This window comes from Phacochoerus africanus, chromosome 11 (genome assembly GCF_016906955.1).
Source record: "Phacochoerus africanus isolate WHEZ1 chromosome 11, ROS_Pafr_v1, whole genome shotgun sequence".
Taxonomy (NCBI): Eukaryota; Metazoa; Chordata; class Mammalia; order Artiodactyla; family Suidae; genus Phacochoerus; species Phacochoerus africanus.
The window spans coordinates 98997107-99019094 of record NC_062554.1 but is presented as its reverse complement, the minus strand read 5'-3'; the positions used below and the strand labels follow the sequence as shown (position 1 = coordinate 99019094).

The 21988-nt window shown below is 33.6% G+C and overlaps 1 protein-coding gene across 2 annotated transcripts in view; it reads left to right on the top strand.

Annotated features, from left to right (window-relative positions):
• Positions 1–21988, top strand: part of LOC125110738 (platelet glycoprotein 4-like) — a 52560-nt gene that overhangs the window by 4146 nt on the left and 26426 nt on the right. The window contains exons 2-6 of one of the 2 annotated variants that reach the window (XM_047752253.1): positions 10286–10492; positions 13934–14094; positions 18374–18521; positions 18955–19134; positions 20408–20499. In XM_047752253.1, the coding sequence (XP_047608209.1) occupies positions 10373–10492; positions 13934–14094; positions 18374–18521; positions 18955–19134; positions 20408–20499 (701 nt within the window). In that variant the 5' untranslated portion in view covers positions 10286–10372. The remainder of the gene's footprint in view (positions 1–10285; positions 10493–13933; positions 14095–18373; positions 18522–18954; positions 19135–20407; positions 20500–21988) is intronic. The other variant, XM_047752254.1, reaches the window with a different exon arrangement.

The window sequence follows — 21988 nt, the reverse complement described above, 5'->3', positions numbered from 1 at the left end:
ATGAAAAAATTAGACAAGTTGAATCTTACTCTCTCAAAAATATCAGTATATGTATGAAGGAATGTTAGAGAAACACTTGTATCTTTTCTTTTGTATCATCCAGACCAGTGTTAGACTAGTAACTGTCTAATCATGCAACTCAACAGAATAAATTATTGATGCTTCTGTTTTGTGGTGAACTTAATTCAACAGCAGTGAGCTGGGTGTACTATTTCACTTCAGTTTTAAATTCAAAACAAACAGAGCCTGGGAAGTATCCAGGTCTTCCCATGACTTGACTCCTCTGGGCTCAGGGTCCATAAAAATCATAACAATGAGTTTTCAGGTTTAAGAAGGAGGCATTGGAGAACCTTTTTTGCCCCCACCCCCACCAGTCTTCCAACAGACTTCTTTGAGACACTTTGTCCCTTGCATGAACTCCTCTGTAGTCCATGGGGCTGCATGAATAAAGGATAATGATTCTGGTAAAAGTCAGATAGATTCACAACTAGGTGATGACATAGAATACGGAAAGGCGAAAATAAATGCACATATATCAATTTGGGAATAACTGAATTGCAATTTTTAAATCATTTTATATTCCATCTGTCAGAACTGCAAAGGACATTTCTATTGAATAACTTTTAGTTATAAAATATCTTTCTGAAAGAGATGACTTTATCTTTTAGCTCTTTTTAATAGATTCTTAATGTTTTATAAACAAAAATGGAATTTGACCATCGGGATTTACTGTCCCAATTTTTTAATGAGTTGCCAACTTAAAGTTTCTATAGGGATTCTTCTCAAGCTTCTTAAATATAAAACTGGAGAGTGTCAGGTGGGAGTGGGGAGATTGAGTTAGGAATTGGGGTCACAATCTTCCCACCACTGCTGTAATCACACTTGATTCTACCTAACGGTGTTGTGTGTAAGAATTTGAGAGAAATACCTTTTCAGCTGCTTAAATTAAAAACTTGGGATCTCTGTACAGTAGAAATTGACAGAACATTGTAAATTAGCTATAATAAATAAAATAATAAATTTTCCTAAAGCCTAAAAAAAAAAATGTGGATCTCATCTTAGCATCTTATTTTACACATAAAGAAATTGAGGTTAGAATGATTAAATGGCTTGCGCATGATCACCTGGCAAAAGAGTAGCCAATAAGGCTTTGGTTTTATCACCAGGCTAACAGTCTCTGTTCTGCCTGATTGAGTCCCTATATTTTGATGACTACTTTAGATATAACTTGCAGATGAGAACTGGGAAAAGTCTATGAAATGAGCATTTAGTAAAATATGACTTAATCTCCTGAATATGATCACTTGTATATAGGACAGATTACCTCAGTGATATTCTCTACTTTGCAATTACGATGATTATTTAGAAGATTGATTCACAAGGATAGGCATTAACCTATTCTTTAAATGTTGGTAGAATTAACCTTTGAATTTATTTGGTCCTGGAATTTTGTTTGTGGGAAGTTTTAAGTCACAGATTCAATTTTAATACTTACAATTGGGCCTTCATATTTTCTATTTCTTCCTTGTTCAGTCTTGGGAGATTGTACCTTTCTAAGAATTAGTCTTTTTTCTAATGTGCCCATTTAAAAGGCATACAAGTGTTTGTAGTAGTCTCTTAAGGCTCGTTGTATTTCTGTTGCGACAGCTGTAACTTCTTTTTCATTTTTAATTTTCTTAATTTGGGACCTCTCTCTTTTTTCTTGATGAGTCTGGCTAAAGGTTAATCAATTTTGTTGATCTTTTCAGAGAGCCAGTTTAATTTCCTTGATCTTTTCCATTTTTTGTTTAGTCCACATTTCATTTATTTCTGCTCTGATTTTATTATTTCTCTCCTACCAACTGGATTTTGTTTGTTCTTCTTTTTTAGGTGATTTAACTGTAAGGCTAGGTTGTTTATCTGAGATCTTTCTTGTCCTGATATTGGCTTGTATTGCAGCAATATTCTCTCTTAGAACTGCTTTTGCTGTGTCTCATAGGTTTCATTTATCATTCATTATAATGCTGATTTCATGATGATGCATTCTTTAACTTGTGCTTGTCTGTGAAGTTTTGATTTCTCAGTCTCATCTGAATGAAATCATTGCTGGGTATTCTTGGTTGCGGTTTTTTTTCCCTTTCAACACCTTAAATATATTTATATTTAAGTGTAAATGTAAAATCTTACAGAGGAAGGAACAGTTCCAAACTCATTCTATGAGGTTACCATCACCCTATACCAAAACCACATTGATACCACAAAAAAGAAAATACAGGCCAGTTAACACTAACAAATAGAGATTCAAAAATCCTCAAAAAATTCTAGCAAACTGAATCCAAAAATACATTGAAAAGTTCACAAACCATTCTCAAATGGGATTCATCCCAGGAAGCAAAGGATTTTTCAACATTCACAAGTCAATCAGCATGATATTTCACAATAAAAATTGAAGATTAAAACATATGATCATTTCAACATACGCAGAAAAATGTTTTGATAAAATTCAACATATATATAGTAAAAACTATTCAAAAGGTTGAAAAGAGAGAAAATATTTCAGTAAAATAAAGGCCATACACAACAAGCCCAAGTTTACATCATGCTCAAGAGTGAAAATTTGAAAGCACTTCCTCTACCATCAGGAAAAAGGCAAGCATTACACTTCTCAATACTTTTATTCAGTGTAGTTTTAGAAGTATGAATAAAGAGGAAATAGATCAACTGAACAGATCAATCACTAGAAATGAAATCAAATATGTAATAAAAACAATCCTGGGTCTTTTGTGGCTCCAAATAAATTTTTGGAGTGTTTCCTCTAATTCTGTGAACAATGTCATGGGTAATTTGATAGGGATTGCATTGAATCTGTAGATTGCTTTGGGTAGTATGGCCATTTTTACAATATTGATTTTTCCAATCCAGGAATATGGAATATCTTTCCATTTCTTTACATCTTCTTTAATTTCCTTGATTAATGTTTTATAGTTCTTGGCATATAAATCCTTTACCTCCTTGGTCAGGTGTATTCCCAGGTATTTGATTTTTGGGGGTGCAATTTAAAAAAAGTATTGTGTTATTATATTCCCTTTCTAAAATTTCACTGTTAGTATATAAACATGAGACTGATATCTGAATGTTAATCTTATATCCTGCTATTTTGCTGAATTTGTGGATCAATTCAAGTAGTTTTGGGTTTGAGTCCTTAGGGCTTTCTATATATAGTATCATGTCATCTGCATACAGTGACAATTTTACCTCTTCTCTTCCTATTTGGATGCCTTGTATTTCTTTTGTTTGTGTGATTGCTGTGGCTAGGACTTCCCATACTCTGTTTAATAGTAGTGGTGAGAGTGGGCATCCCTGTCTTGTTCCAGATTTTAGTGGGAATGTTTTCAGCTTTACTCCATTGAGTATTATATTTGCTGTGGGTTTGTCATAAATGGCTTTGGAATGGTTAAGGAATGTTCCCTCTATACCCACTTTGGTAAGAGTTTTGATCATGAAGGGATGTTGGACTTTGTCAAATGCTCTTTCTGCATGTATTAAGATGATCATGTGGTTTTTGACTTTTGTTAATGTGGTATATGACATTGATTGATTTCCATATGTTGAACCATCCTTGTGAACCTAGGATGAATCCCACCTGATCATGGTGTATGATCTTTTTGATATGTTGTTGGATTCAGTTGGCTAAAAATTTTGTTGAGAATTTTTGCATCTATATTCATCAAAGATATTGGCTGATAGTTTTCTTTTTTGGTGATATCTTTGTCTGGTTTTGGAATTAGGGTGATGGTGGCTTCATAAAATGTCTTTGGGAGTGTTCCTTCTTCTTCAACCTTTTGAAAAAGTTTAAGGAGGATAGGCATAAGTTCCTCTTTGTATGTTTGGTAGAATTCACCTGTGAATCCATCTGTTCCTGGACTTTGAATTGAAGGGAGTGTTTTTATGTCATATTCAATTTCATTTCTAGTGATCAGTCTGTTCAGTTGATCTATTTCTTTTGTTTCAGTTTCGTCAGGTTGTAAGACTCTAGAAAGTTTTCCATTTTTTATAGATTGTCAAATTTGTTGGCATATAATTGCCAAAGCAATCCTGAGAAACAAAAACCAAGCAGGAGACATAACTCTCACAGATCTCAAGCAGTATTACAAAGCCACATTCATCAAGACAGTGTGGTAGTGGTACCAAAGCAGACATACAGACTAATGGAAAAGAATAGAGAACCCAGAAATAAACCCAGACACCTATGGTCAATTAGTCCTTGACAAAGGAGGCAAGAACATAAAATGGGAAAAAGACAGTCTTTTCAGCAAGAATTGCTGGGAAACCTGGATAGCTACATGCAAAGCAATGAAATTGGAACACGCCCTCACACCATGCACAAAAATAAACTCAAAATGGCTGAAAGACCTAAATATAAGACAAGACACCATCAATCTTCTGGAAGAGAATATAGGGAAACATTCTCTGACATCAACCTCACAAATGTTTTCTCAAGTCAGTCTCCCACAGCAATAGAAACAAAAGCAAAAATAAACTAATGAGACTTAATCAAACTGACAAGCTTATGCACAGCAAAGGAAACCAAAAAGAAAACAAGAAGACAACTTACGGAATGGGAGAAAATAATTTCAAATGATGAAACTGACAAGGGCTTAATCTCTCAAATGTACAAACTACTTATACAACTCAACAGCAAAAAAACCAACAACACAATGGGAAAATGGGCAAAAGACCTGGACAGACATTTCTCCAGGGAAAATATACAGATGGCCAACAAGCACATGAAAAAACGCTCAACACCACTGATTATTAGAGAAATGCAAATCAAAACTAGCATGAGCTACCACCTCACACCAGTCAGAATGGTCATCATTCATAAGTCCACAAATAACAAGTGCTGGAGAGGGTGTGGAGAAAAGGGAACCCTCCTGCACTGCTGGGAATGTAAGCTGGTACAACCACTATGGAGAACAGTATGGAGGTACCTTAGAAAACTGTACATAGAACTACCATATGACCCAGCAATGCCACTCTTGGGCATATATACAAACAAAACTTCCCTTGAAAAAGACACATGCACCCACATGTTCTTTGCAACACTAATCACAATAGCCCAGACATGGAAACAACCTAAATGTCCTATTGACAGATGATTGGATGAGGAAGATATGGTACATATACACAATGGAATACTACTCAGCCATAAAAAAGAACAATTTTGTGCCATTTGCAGCAACATGGATGGAAATAGAGACTCATCCTGAGTGAAGTAAGTCAGAAAGAGAAAGACAAATACCATATGACATCACTTATATCTGGAATCTAATTTACAGTACAAATGAACTTTCCACAGAAGAGAAAATCATGGATTTGGAGAATAGACTTGTGGTTGCCAAAAGGGAGGGGGAGGGAAGAAAAGGGACTGGGGGGTCTGGGGTTAATAGATGCAAACTATTGCCTTTGGAGTGGATAAGCAATGAGATCCTTCTGTATAGCACAGGGAACTATATCTAGTCAGTTGTGACGGAACATGATGGAGGTTAATGTGGGAAAAAGAATGTATATATACACATGTGTGTATATATAAATATGTGTGTGTGTGTGTTTATATGTATGTATGTGTGTGTGTGACTGGGTCACTTTGCTGTACAGTAGAAATTGACAGTACACTGTACAATGAAAAAAATAAAAATTATTAGTAAAAAAAAAAATAGAAGGCCTAGCCACAGAAATCAGACAAGAAAAAGAAATGAAAGGAATCCAAACTGAAAATGAAGTTAAACTATCATTGTTTGTAGATGACCTGATACCATGTATAGAAAATCCTAAAGACACTACCAGAAACTACAAAAGCTCATCAATAAATTTAGTATAGTTGCAAGGAACAAAATTAATATACATAATAAATCTGCTGCCTTTCTATACATGAACAGTGAACTATCAGAAAGAGAAATTAAGGAAACAATCTCATTTACCATCACATCAAAAAGAAAAAAATACTCAGGAACAAACCTACCTAAGGAGGAAAAAGATCTATTCTCCTAAAACTATAGGATACTGATGAGGAAACTGAAGATGACACAAGCAGATAAAAAGATATACCATGTTCTTGGAATGGAAGAATCAATGCTGTTAAAATAACTATTTTACCCAAAGCAATCTACAGATTTAATGTGATCCCTATCAAATTACCAATAGCATTTTTCACAGAACTAGAACAAAAAAATTAAATTTATACAGAAACACAAAAGACTCTGAATAGTCAATCATAAAAAATAAAAACAAAGGTGGAGCACTCAGGCTCCCTGACTTCAGACTACATTACCAAATTATAGTAATCAAAATAGCATGGTATGGGCACAAAAACAGACATAGAGATCAATGGAACAGGATAGAAGGTCCAGAAATAAACCCATGTACCTATGGTCAATTAATCTACAACAAAGGAGGCAAGAATATACAATGGAGAAAAGATAGTCTCTTCAATAAATGGTGCTGGGAAAACTGGATAGATGCATGTAAAAAATGAAGTTAGAACATTTGCTAACACCATTTACAAAAATAAATTCAAAATGGATTAATGACCTGGTAAGACCGTATACTTTAGAACTACTAGATACAAACAAAGGTAGTACATACTTTGACATAAATTTCAGTAATACCTTTCAGTAATACCCACCTCCTAGAGTAATAGAAATAAAAACAAAAAATGAGACTTAAATAAACTTAAAAGCTTTTGCAGAGCAAAAAACCCATAAATAAAAAGAAAAGAAAATCTACAGAATGGGAGTAATATTTGCAAATGATGCAAAGGAAAAGGGATTAAACTTCATAATATAAAAAAAACTCATAGTGCTCAGTATCAAAACAAACAAACAACCTAATTAAAAATGGACAGAAAACTAGACAGACATTTCTCCAAAAAGACACACAGGAGGCCAACAGGCTCTTAAAAAAATGTTCGACATTACTAATTATTAAAGAAGTGCATATCAAGACTACAATGAAGCATCACCTCATACCAATTAGAATAGTCATCAACAAAATGTCTACAAATAATTAATGCTGTGGTATGGAGAAAAAGGTACCCTTCTACCCTGTTTGTGGGAATGTAAATTGATAAAATCATCAAGGAGAACAATTGGAGTTTTTTTCAAAAAAATTAGTTACCATATGAACTAGTGATCCAACTCCTGGGCATATATCCAAAGAAAAGTATAATTTGAAAAGATAAATTCATCCCAATGTTCACTGCAACCTTATTTACAATAGTCAAAACAGGAGAGCAAACCAAATGTCCATGGACAGACAGATGAATGGATAAAGAGATGTGATTTTAAATAATAATGAAATAATGCCACTGCAGCAACAAAGATAGGCCTAGAGATTGTCATACTAAATAAAGTCAGAAAGACAAATATCATATGATATCACTTATATGTGGACTCTGAAAAAGAATGATACTAATGTACTAAATGAAACATAAATAGACTCAGAGACATGAAAGATAAATTTAGTTACCAAAGCAAAGAGGGGAGAGGGATAATTTAGGCATTTGAGATTAACATATATACAGTTTTATATTTAAAATACATAACCAGCAAGGATCCACTTCATAGCACAGAGCACTATACTCAATGTTTTATAATAACCTAAAAGAGAAAAGTATCTGAAAAGAACATATATATAAATAAATATTCATAAATATATAAAGAATATATATGTGTATACATATATGTTTATGTATATAACTAAAAAAATATTGTTTCACAAAAATTTTAAGGTGCTGTATGCTTTGCAAAGGAGTGTTACTTGAGAGTACCTAGTCTTTACTGTCATGTTTAAATAATTTTTCTTGGAGTTCTTGTGTCTCAGTGGAAACAAATCTGACTAGTATACATGAGGACATAGGTCTAATCCCTGGCTTCGCTCAGTGGGTTAAGGATCCAGTGTTGCTGTGAGCTATGGTGTAGGTCACAGACATGGCTCAGATCTGGCATTGCTGTGGCTGTGACATAGGTCAGCGGCTACAGCTCCAGTTGGACCCCTAGTCTGGGAACCTCCATATACCACGGGTGCAGCCCTAAAAAAAAAAACAAATAATAATAATAATAATTTTTCTTTGTTTTTGACAACCCTGGTCAAAACCATAGGAGACAGCATGTTACATTATTTCAGAGGTCAGGGAAAACTATCCTTCACACTCCACCACCAAGCAATTAATAAAAAGTCAACTCTACTTGCTCAGTGAGGTACAGAATTTCACAGGAAAAATAAATCACTTGTTTAGACTGGTGTGTTTCATTAACATCGAAAAAAATATATGACATTAATGACTATTCAATGGCAAATAGTGACTATTCTTTGCCACCAATAACTCAAGAGGAATCTGTATTCATTCTGATTTACAGTGGAAACATTCTAGGTATCAGTTTAAGGCATAGGTAAAGGGAAATCTTAAAGATAAAAAGATAAAAAATAATTTTCTGTGAAATTTTTTTGTACTATTTGTCCTCTACATTTTGGGGAAAGTCTAATTTCCCTTATTTTCTTACCATTATTTTCTTAGATATATAATTAATATTAAAATAAGTAAATGGTGGAAAGAAATAGCAATAAAATCATAAGAAGGGTAATTTGACCAAAACAAAGCTATGGAGCAAAAAATCTGAGACCATGAAAAACAAAGTTTTTATTATCATACAAGGTTTCCAAAAATATTGTGTGTTCCTCTTTTTTTTATCAGTAGCCTCCATTCTGATGAAATTTTTGTTTTCCTTGGCCAGGGACATTTTGAAGTAGGAAATATTTGTTTATAACTACAAAGCACATTCTGTTAATCATTGTCAGGACAACCTCATTAATAAAACACAGTTGCAGCCAAAGTAGCTCAAATGAAAATGTTTTCAAATTAATTTTTATATTTGTGCACATATTCATTTGAGCTATTTTGGTTGCAACAGCATTTTTGGGATTGCCAAGGTGGCAAGGGGAGGAAGTGGGATGGATGGGGAGTTTGAGGTTGGTAGATGTAAATTATCACATTTAGAATGGATAGCAATGAGGTCCTACTGTACAGCACAGAAAACTATATACATTCTCTCAGGACAGAACATGATGGAAAATAGTATGAGAAAAAGAATGTATACATATGTATGACTGGGTCACTATGCTGTACAGAAGAAATTGACACAACACTGTAAATCAACTATACACTAATAAAAATTAATTTAAAAATAAAATTCAAAAAAATCTGTTATAATAGAATCTATTCATTCCATTAAGAGTTTTTTTTCCAAACTTGATGAAATAAGTACACATTATAGAAAGATATCCAATAAGATTGACCAGGTGAAATACATACTGACACAAATCCAGTTTATTTTAAAAGAATTGGCATGAATCGATTGCCCATAATAGAACAATATTGCACTTGAGTATATTGAAATATATATATATTTGAGACCAGTAAGAAAGCAATGCCTACCTTAGAAACTAGGCATCCTCTACATTATATATTTACTTCAAAATTTCATCTTTAGAATAACTAAAAGTCAATTATTAATAATGAAAATAAAAATACTCATAAAATATTTCAAATTTTCAACTTGGTTGATATGAAAGAATTCAAGCATAAATTAAATATCCATTAAAAAGGAATTTATTATAATTTTGATGATATTAAAGTAGTCTTGTATTAATTTTCTGAGGTATATTTTCATAATTGACTCATGCTTTTCTGTTTTGACAGCTTACAAATGATTAGAATTGATTCCTTCTGAGACTCATCAGATCATTTCCTATAAAATCCATATCTGTCTGTCTATTTGTGAAAAAGGTACAATAAAGAAAACATCTGTCACAACACTTGCTTAAACATTTAGAGACTTCAGTCCACCCACATTCACTTTGCAGAAGTCCACACAGAGTGCAGATGGTTGTGTTTGGGTAGAGAAGCCAAATAGAGGGTGAAAATGCCCATGTGTCACCTGGGCTGACAGAAAGAAAACAAAGGATGAAAATACAGTAAGCATGTTCTCCCTAGGTAAGATCTCAGTATGTTAATCACCCCTCAGAAGAAAATTAAAAAGAGGAGAATTTTGAAGAAATGCTCTGTGTGATATTTTTTAAATTTTCTACCACTGATAGTTCAAATCAAGAAAGAACTAGAAAGATTTTGTTTTTAAAAATGCATTTAGAATTGGAAAACTGAGCTGTTTCAGTTGAATGATTTCCTTGTACATTGAACTTTTTATATTGACATTTAAGCTTCTGTTTTATGATTTCCTCCCAATTATAGAACAAGACCTCTTGAAACCCACTCCTCGGATCTCAGAGATTGAAAGAAGCAGGTGCTGAAACTTAGTTTTTCCTCTGAACAAGAAAAATGGTCTGTGATAGAAACTGTGGGCTCATCACTGGTGCTGTCATTGGTGCAGTCTTGGCTGTGCTTGGAGGTATTCTGATACCAGTTGGAGACATGCTTATTGAGAAGAAAGTTAAAAAGGTACAAATAGTATTGAGAATATTTCTTGTCATTCTATTCATTCTATCTTCTGTCACTATTGGCTTAGGGTGCCTCTTTCATATTTCATTGTAACTAGCAATTTTGTGTCTCCAACACAAAGGCTGGGGAAGGAAATGCTCAGAATATGATGTATCGTCTGTATGAATGCACGGCCATGTTAAGTTTAAATATCCAAGTTCTCATTTAAAAAAAAACTATCATAGCTATAAGTAGAAATAATTGCTTTTAATTATGTCCAAAGATTATGTTGATATGCTTGTTTTGGTATACATATATACCATTTTCATTGAAAGATTCCTTAAATTATATAGCAGTTTATAATTTTCTATCATTTCACATATATAATTTAATAAAGTCCCATAATGACTTTTTTCTTTCTACATCTATATTGCCATTTCCTTTCCATGCCAGTAACCACTAGTTTTTCTATATCTGAGTCTGCTTATATTTTGTTTCATTCACTTGTTTGTTGTCCTTCTTAAATTCTGCATGTATTTGCTCTCATACACTATTTGTCTTCCCATATCTGACCTATTTCCCTTATCATAGTGCCCTCCAAGTCCATCTATGTACTACAAATGGCAAATTTTGATTGTTTTTTTATACCTTGGTAGTATTCCATTGTATATATATACCACACCTTCTTTATGCATTTAAATGTTGATGTTCATTTATGTTGCTTCTTTACCTTAGGTAATTGCAAATAATACACCTAAGGATATCAAGGTGCATATAACTTTTCAATTTAGTGCTTTTGTTTACTTTGGTATATACTTGGAAGTGAAATTGCTGGGTCATATAGTAGCTCTATTTTTAGTTAGTTGAGTAACCTCCACACTGTTTTCCACAGTGGTTTCACCAAACTATATTCAAACTATAACAGTGTTCAAGGGTTCCCTCTTATCCACATTCTTGCCAACACTTGTTATTTGTATTCATGTTGATGACAGCCCCTTATGACAGTTGTGAGGTGACAGCTCATTGTGTTTTTGATTTGCATTTTTCTGATGATTGGAAATGTTGAGCATCTTCTCATGTGGCTGTTGGCCATCTGCATTACCTCTTTGGAAAAAAAATCTATTCATTTCTTCTGCTTATTTTTAATCAGGTTGTTTGATGTGGAGATGTATGAGATATTTATATATTTTTTACTAACCCCTTATTGATGATCATATCATTTACAAATATTTTCTCCCATGTGCACTGGAAAAGCATGTATTTTCTCCTGCTTTTAGATGGACTGACCTATAAATATAAATCAAGTCCATCTGATGTGTCATTTAAGGCCTGTGTTTCCTTATTAATTCTCTGTCTGGATTATCTGTCCATTGATCTAAGTGGGGTGTTAAAATCCCCAACTATTATTATTTTACTGTCAATTTCTCCTTTTGTGTATGTTGATATTTGCCTTATATATTGAGGTCCTCCTATGCTGAGTGTGTATATATATTAACAAGTATTATATTATCTTCTTGGATTGATCCCTTAATCATTATGGAATATTCTTCTTGTCTCTCATAATAGTACTAATGTTTTAAATTTTTTTATTAAAGTATAGTTGATTCACAATGTGCCAATTTCTGCTGTACAGCAAAGTCATATATATGTGTGGGTGTGTGTATATATACACCCCCACACATATGTATGTATAATATATTTACCCCCCCACACACATACATTCCTTTCCTTATATTATCTTTCATTATGGTCTATCCCAAGAGACTAGATATAGTTCCCTGTGCTATACAGTAGGACCTCACTGCTTGTCCATTCTAAATGAAATAGCTTGTATCTACTAACCCCAAACTCTCAGTCCATCCTACTCCCTCCCAACTCCCCCTTGGCAACCACATGACTGTTCTCTGTGTCTATGAGGAACAGTTTTGGTTTTAAAGTATATTTTATGTGATATTGTGTTGCTACTCCAGCTTTCTTATGATTTTTATTTGCATAGAATACCTTTTTCCATCCCCTCACTTTCATGATATGTGTCTAGGTCTATAGTGAATCTCTTGTAGGCAGCATACATATGGAACTAGTTTTTTGTTTGTTCATTTCTTTTCTTTTTTCAGCCGCATCTGTGGAATATGGATGTTCCCCAGGCCAAGGATCAAATCCAAGCTGCACCTGTGACCTATATCACAGCTGTCATAACACTGGATCCTTAACCCACTGTGCCAGGCTAGGGTTTGAACCCGCACCTCAGCAGCAACCTGAGCCACAAGAGAGACAACCTCAGATCCTTAACCCACTGTGTCATCATGAGAATTCCATACAGAACTGCTTTTGTATTCATTCAGCTACTATATGTCTTTTGGTTGGAGAATTAGTCAATTTTTCTTTAAGGTAAACATGTTCTTATTGTCATTTAGCTAACTGTTTTGGATTTGTTTTTGTAAGACTTCTCCACCCCCTTCTTCTTTTGTTGTCTGATTTTTTGATTTGATGACCAGCTGTAGTGGGTTTGTTTGTTTGTTTTTTGTCTTTTTGCCTTTTCTAGGGCTGCTCCCGCGGCATATGGAGATTTGCAAGCTAGTGGTCAAATCAGAGCCGTAGCCACCAGCCTACACCAGAGCCACAGCAACGCGGGATCCGAGCCACATCTGCGACCTACACCACAGCCCATGGCAACACCGGATTCTCAACCCACTGAGCAAGGCCAAGGATTGAACCCGCAACCTCATGGTTCCTAGTCGGATTCTTTTAACCACTGTGCCACGACGGGAACTCCAAGTGTTTTATTTTTGATGTATATCTATTACAGATTTTTGGTTTGTGGTTACCATGAGGTTTGAGTATAGTAGTGTGTATACACACACACACACACACAATGTATATATACATATATATATATATATATGGTTGTCTTAAGCTGTTGATCTCAATTTCAAATGCATTTTTTAAAAAACTTGCATTTTTAATCTCCTCCCCAATGATGACTTTTTTGATATCATATTTTATATCTAATTGTATTCTCGATCTCTTAAATGCCTATTTTTAATTGCATTGAATTATGTCCAAAAGTTGTGTTGACAGCTGCACACTGAGAAAAGTAAAATAATATTTCATATACATAACTTGAAATATGATTGTATTTAATCTGACTCAGGAAAATGTGTCACAGGATTTTACAGCTTGCCCATGGTCAGCCTTAAAATCAACCTACAGACAGACATGTATGCAATACCACACACTTATTCTCTTCACACACTTATTCTCTTTGTAAAAAGTTAACTGAAAGCGATTGCTATGTAATTTGTTCAAAACATTTCTCTTGCAAGTATGCAACAAAGTTTCAAAGGTTCTCATGAACAAGGTTCCTAAGCTTAGACCTTTTGTTGACTAACTGAAAGTTTTAATTCCCACAAGTGCCTACATTTACTACAAAGAAATAACCCAAACTTGTTCTCTTTTTCATAGGAAGTTGTCCTTGAAGAAGGTACAATTGCTTTTAAAAATTGGGTTGAAACAGGCACAGAAGTTTACAGACAGTTTTGGATCTTTGATGTGCAGAATCCAGAGGAAGTAGCAGTTAATAGCAGCAAAATTAAAGTTAAGCAAAGAGGTCCTTATACATACAGGTGAGAAAGTCCCCACAAATAAGTGCATCTTTCTTGATCATATGCATTTCTGATAAATCTTCCTGTTGACAAATGCCATTGTATTGAAATATACGTATTATTTTCTTGTCACTAATATAGACTGAAATATTTTTTGTGCCTATCTAAAATCCTAATCTGGTTTTAATGATTATATGAAAGGCAGATTTTACTATAAATTTACCAGCATTGGTTAAAGGTGTTTATATTTGTTCCCTATTTTCTCACAACTCCAAAGAGAAAAAAAAAAAATCTGTCAAGGTTTTAAAAATCAGAGTATTTTAAAATTTTAAAATTGAATGTGTAGGCTATATCAATGATCTTCAAAGTGTGGCTCTCGGACCAGCAACATCGACATTATCTAAGAACTAGGTAACAATGCAAATTCTCAGGCCCCGTCTTAGACCAAATGAATCTGAAACTCTATTTAGAACCCAGCAATGAGTTTTACAAATATCCTGGGGAATTTCAATATTTACTAAACTTTAGGAATCACATAATTAGATATATTTTATGTAATTGCAATACCTGCTAAAGATCTCTTCCAGCTGTTTGCAGCTTTTGTGTGTAATTATGTTTACTCAGTAGTTTCATTCTTATATTTTCTCCAGAACTGAGACCTGAGTAAGTTATATTTTTATCTTACATGTCTTAATAGTTTAATAGATTTTTGAACACAATCTTCAGCAATAGAAATAGAAGAAAGTAATCACCCAGAAGTTTTCATTTCATAAATTTAAAACAAAACAAAACAAAAAAAAACTGATACCAGAGGATGGGAAGTGTTTTACCATGTTCACATAGACCCAGGAACTGGAAACTCTTAGAACTGTTGATTTTCTCCTACCTAAATTATAGACCATGTGCCTTTTCTAACAAAGTAAGAAAAGGGGAGATTGAGATACTAAAAATACTAAACTTAATTGTTAGGAATATATTAATGGTGTCCACATGACAAAAGAGTTAAGTCCTGCTATATTATTTGTTACAGAAACGTGGCTTTCTCTCAAGAATAATTCTAACTAGTTATACACCAGGATCAAGTATTATCATGCAATATCATATTTGCAGTGATCTCTTAAAATTCATAGTTTTACAGTCTCATATGTTTTCTAATTTATAATTACATAGTTTCTTTCCTCTCCATGCATTAACATGTTTGTAGATTGACAACTCACACTCAAATACAATGAAGTATCAGTAGCTGTGAAGGTAATGCCTACTGCCAGAGCACATGATGTACAAGCTGCAGAGGGCTTGGTGCCTATTATGTCCTCGTAATTATCCCCAAGTTCCCTGTCTCTAGGCACATATCTGTGACGATTCACAATTCTGTTAAATAAGACTTGGTTTTCATTGTTACCAAAAAAAAAACCCTACCATGGAAAATATTTTTATTTTTTTTCATGGTCTTAAGGTTCTTATGTTATTAACAAAAGCCTATATGAATATCTTGTTCCAAAAAATGTAGCTATAATGTATACTTATAAATATATAGAATTTTCATGTGACCTAATAAGAATCAAAGTAAAATAATTTAAATATCATACCCTATAATAAGTGAATACATATGAGAAAAAAGAATAGTTATTAGAATTTGAGAACATCATGGTTTTGGGTTTTTTGTTTGTGAAGGGTTGTTTTTACTTTTAAGTGTATTAATTGGGGTATGAGAAAACATCAACATAATATTGAATCCTATCTTAGTCCTGCTCTGATAGGTGACAACTATTATAAATTTTATCCTTAGGGAGTTCCTGTCAGGGCTTAGTGGTAATGAACCCAACTAGTATTCATGAGGATGCAGGTTTGATCTCTGGACTCGCTCAGTGGGTTACGGATCCAGCATTGCAGTGAGCTGCAGTGTAGATCACAGACGTGCCTCAGATCTGGCATTCCCCTGGCTGTTGTGTAGGCTGGCAGCTGCACTTCTATTTGACCCCTAGCCTGGGAATTTCCATATGCCAAAGATGCTGTCCTAAAAAGACAAAAGACAATTATTCTCAGATGGTTTAACCTATATCTCTAAGGGATGAAAGTGGATGCGGTAGATATAATTAATTTATTTGAAAAAGCAAAGAGGGGACCATTGGAGAAGAGAAGTTGGATCTGCAGCTAAACAATAAACTACATAACAGTGTTAAAGGGAAATTTAATCAACTACTAGTCATCTTGTCTCATGATGTTACCAAAACAGAGAGTATCTAATCAGATAGATGCCTTAAATAATGGGAAAAAACAACTTTTCAGAAAAAGTTACTAGTTTGAGAGTTCTCACGTGTTGAAGGGAACCTACCTCCCCATGAATTATACCCTGAATTCAGTTGAAATTAGAAGTGGAGGAGGATGTACCTCCTCAAACAGAACAACAGGCTTGTTTGGCTTTTGACTGTTAAATTGACCTTGATGGAACTTTGATTGAAAGGGTATGACATAGGTCAAAGCATGAAATTGCCTGGATTGAGAACTTAATAGTATATTTTCTAACCTGCACCATCCCTATGAAGACTTAGTAATTCCTTCAGAATATCCTCAGATCCAGTATAATTTTTTTTTTTTTTTTTTTTTTGGTTATTGTGCTTTGCAAGAGTACACAGAAAGCCATCTGGGGTGAAATGAGGCAAATTGCTCACTTTGACCTTATTAAGTAACATTTTCTAAAACCCATATATATATTCTAATTTTAAAATAAAAAAAATTATATGATTATGTTCTCTTTATAAGTATATTCTAAACTCGGGCCTCAATTTAAAGGATTTCTCTCCTAGTAAGTGCCATCTACTGGTATAGTTTTGTAAATACAATGTAAGTAAATTAGAATTGGGTCACAATTATTTTGCCATTATCTCAATTATTATATATTCATAAATGTTCCTGAAAATAAAAGCATTTTAATTTTAAATTTTAATAATATGTAATCTAATTTTAAAATACAATTATCTAAGAGAAAATAGTAATTGACTAGTAATACACTGTACAGTGTGCTGTTTCAGATTTTTATATTCTTTGAATGCCTACCATACTCAGTGATAAAGCTTTGAAGAAATTATACTGAAAGTAAAATATATTTCTATATATGTGTGAACCGTCTTTTGCGATTATGTGAGCCATTAATTAATTTATTCATTTTAAAAAACTGTGTTGAGAACTTACCAAGTAATGGTTGCTGTGGCTGGGGAAAAAAAAATACTCATAATCTACTCTACAGGAATTTATTTTTTTATTATACCTGATTGAAATATGTCACCTTTTTGGTTTGTTTTGTTTTTTACATTTCAATCCCATGCATTTTTTGGTCTTTACCTTAATTAAATAATTGCAACTATCTATTAACACCTGAAATGCAAACATATGACAGAGCAATGTCTACCTTATTTCATCTCAGTAAATATCTCATACTTGGAAGAGATTTTTTTTTCCATAATAATCACCCATCACCACATTCCTAATAGTAGGTGGTACTTTGGCTAAGCAGTTAGAGCCAGGAGCTTAGAATTAATAAGTATATAAAATATGGGAGCGGGATGGAGGGAAATTTATCTGTAAAGCAGAAATTATATTCTAGTAGTTACCAGTAGTTACCTTAATTCTTATTAAAATACTGGAAATTATGGAAAAGCCAGTGTTGGAAAGGCTGTGTACTTTGAACAGTCTTTCTAATATAAGAAAACATGCTCTTACTATTCCCTCTCTACCCTCTCCACCTGACAATCAGGATAAAAATTAAACATTTGCATATGGAATGCAACACTTTTATCTTTGCGATCTTGCCTATTTTAGTTGTCTTATTTCCAACACTCTCCTTACTCAGAGTCTTTTAACCAACCATACTGAAACATTTGCATTTCTAAAATTACACCATGTTTTTACTTCTTACTTCATTGCTAATTTCTACCCTATTTTGTCTAACTAAACTCCTGTTTGTCATCACACCACTTATGTGGAATTGTATTTTGTCCATTATCCCCATCATAACCATCTCAAGCCTGGGTTTGTACCTGTTTTTGTGTTTTCCCACAGACTCTGAAAACTCCAATAATAGCACTTATTCCTTCTCCCCTGCTACATAAATTTAAGACCCCTCCCTTTTCTAGTTAGCTAGAGACCCAGCATTGGCTTATTTATCTTTTTAATCTACTTAACATAATTTATGATATACTAAACATATTCAAAAATTATTAGTTGTATGAATAAACAGCATTTGAGACTTAATATTCACTTGAAACAATTATTTTGAATTTTATTTTCTTCTGTTTTTCAGAGTTCGTTATCTAGCCAAGAAAAATATAGTCCAGGACCCTAAGACCCACACAGTCTCTTTCCTACAGCCCAAAGGTGCCATCTTTGAACCTTCACTGTCAGTTGGAACAGAAAATGATACTTTCACTGTTCTCAATCTGGCTGTAGCAGTGAGTATCCAAACATCAAAATCATTTGTTTTGATATACTCTAGAATCCATTGTAAGTAATCTCATGATTATAATATCAATAGATATCCTTTGTCATTTTTTGAAAAATGTGTTCTTCTCTCATTATTATGACTTATGGTCATTTGAAAAGATGACAAAATCATACAATAATCAACTGAATTAGAACATCACTTAAAGTGTATTATTAAAATGTCGGATTTAACTTAAATTCTTCTTCATATGGCTCACACTGAGGCAGAGAAATGTATTTATTCAGAGATGAAAAAACATTGCACCCTTACTCCTGGCAAGATTTGGCAGTATTTTAAAGATACAATAAAAAGTTGTTTTAAATAAACTTAATTCTCGTATTTAGTTATTTGTTAAAAATCTGATACTGCAATTGTTGTCTTAAACAGAAATTTTTTTGTAGGCCGCACCCCATCTCTATCCAAATGCATTTATTCAACTGATACTCAATGTATTTATAAAAAGGTCAAAGTCATCTATGTTTCAAAAGAGAACTTTGAAAGAACTACTGTGGGGCTATACAGACCCATTCTTGAATTTGATTCCATACTCCACTCCTACCACAGTTGGTATGTTTTATCCTGTGAGTACCAAATATGAATGTTGATATTGTTACACTTAAATTGGGTAAATAAAATGGCATTGGCAATTCATAAATTTATAATTTAGTGTGTTAAACCTCTTTCTTATCTAGGACTACATCCTCTAATTTTTTAAAACTCTCTACTTCACATGGATTTCACTTTTCTAGTTCAGAAAATTTGCTTACCTGAAATTAACAATTAAATTTAAAATTAAGAAACTGAAATTTAATCAAGTATCCATTCTCATAAATAAATATGCAGTTGTCTAAAATAAGTTGTAAGCTGGTAAAGCCTTGAACACTGTTTTTGGTTTTCATTTCCCATCTTAAAAAAGTCAAGTTTAATGTAATATTTTTATATATTTATATTAAATATATTCATCATGTCATTACTCCTTCTCTAGACCTCTTAATTTGTTTTAATGCAAATGTGTTTTAATGTAAATTTAAAAGTTAGCCAAAATTGCACACAACGATATTGATACATCAGCAATGGCATATCTTCATAGAATTATTTAATATGAACTTTGTGTAAACAACAAATGTCATGAAGTGATGGCTTGGAGATGAAGGAAATGTGAACTTGGTGATGTATTTAATTATAACAATGTTTTGAATTATAAATAGGACAAGGTGACTACTGAACTGAAAATTTGACTATTATTTCACTTTGTATTTTATGAGATATTAGTTATATTCTCAAATTCACAGTTGCTATTTTACCCTAGATGGTTTTTAGGATTGCAAGGTTATTCACCAATTAAATACAAACAGAGAAAGCCTTAAGGGATAATAAAGTTACTAAGCTTATCTCAAATACTCTTAATTCCTTGCTTGGGTAATACTGGTTTTAATTTTGTATCCCAAATCTTTAGTAACCACTTATTATGCATCATAATATAGAGGATTCTTCTAGAAATCTGTCATTGTTCTTTTAGTTTTTTTTCACTATTTCTTCACCTCAGTTATATAGGAAGAGTAATCAAAATGGCCTTTCTGGCTTAGTCATGACAAGGAGTTAGACCATGCCAGCTTCTGATATTAGTTTTATTCTTTTGTCTCAGCATTTAGCCTTATTTCTAAGTGCTCTGTCTTTTCTAAAGGTTAAAGACCAATGATTTTAAAACTTTATTGTAGATACATTTCAAGTCATACAAATTAATTATGAACTACTAGTAATCTAGAAATTCAGAAATGAATTAATTACATATTTTATAACTTGGAAAATATGGCTCATCCTAGAAGTAATTTTTTCTTGTACATATCTTTTCAGCACCACAATACTTCAGATGGAGTTTATAAAGTTTTCAGTGGAAAGAACGATGCAAGCAAAGTTGCCATAATTGACTCATATAAAGGCAAAAAGTAAGTTTCCAAAGCAAGTGTGTCTATCTCTTACTAGGGTACTCTAAGGCTGCAAGAAACTTATTGAACAACTGGTAAAGCGCAGGCACCAACCTATGGAACAGACCTGCCTATATCCATGACAGTGCTTTCATGACTTTCCCCTTCCAAATTTTCTTGAAATAATTTTCTGCATTGATAAGTCAGCTTGTATAAACATTAATAATACAAAAATGAAATTTGCATTTTAAGTGCTAAAACTACATATTTTAGAATCTGAAAATAAAGAGCCTGCATCCTGTGAGGTAGTAATAGGATGAGATATGTTCATATAAACATTATTTCCTTTTATTCCTTATCTCCTGCATGTTCATCTGGAGTGTATCTATTTACCATATGCTTAAAATAGGAAGACCTCCAATAAATATCAAGGGAGAAAGCTTTTCCTCCTCAAGTAAAATGTATTTTAGATCAGGTATTTCCTGACAAAGAAAAAGGTAATCAAAATGCAAAAAGATGAAATGTTTTAAGTAACCACTGCTTCAACCTGCATCCCTACCTAAAATTTTGCATAAAACAGTTAAATGCTCACTGTGTAGTCCTTTTCCTCTAGAGTCCATAGTCGCATACTTTCTAAAGAAGAGTCTAATAGAGGAAAACAAGCACTTCTAAATGCTCATTTCAGGGTTACTAGGAATTTCTAAGTGCAGTAAGAATTTCACATTGGTTTAAGATTATAACGAAATTAATTGAACTGATCATAGCAAGACTGATCATGATTAACAGCTTATTCTGTTTAAAAAGAAGCAACACCTTGGAGTTCCCATCGTGGCGCAGTGGTTAATGAATCCAACTAGGAACATGAGGTTGCGGGTTCAATCCCTGGCCTTGCTCAGTGGGTTGAGAATCTGGCGTTGCCATGGGCTGTGGTGTAGGTCGCAGACGCGACTCGGATCCCATGTTGCTGTGGCTCTGCCATAGGCCAGTGGCTACAGCTCCGATTCGACCCCTAGCCTGAGACCCTCCATATGCCGCGGGAGCGGCCCAAGAAGTGGCAAAAAGACAAAAAAAAAAAGCAACACCTTGCCTTGACATCTTATTGGATGGCACGTTAGGACAAACCCATTTTTCCACACCAAATAATAGATGAGAGTGCAGAGAAAATATTACTACTGTTTTTGTTGCTTACAGAGATATAAATATATCCTATTAAGATATCAGTGTGTGAGTTTATGAACTGTGTCCTGCTTTAATGTCAGTTCATGCAAGAGTTAAAAGAGGGGGAGTATAAATTGATTGTCCGTATGTTTACATTCTCTATTTTTTTTTGTAGTTGTTTTTGTGTGTGTGTGTGTGTGTGTGTGTCTTTTTAGGGCCGCACCCGCGGCATGTGGAGGTTCCCAAGGTAGAGGTCTAATTGTAGCCCCTGGCCTATGCCAGAGCCACAGCAATGTGGGATCGAGCCTCATCTGTGACCTACACCAGCAGTTCATGGAAGTGACGGATCCTT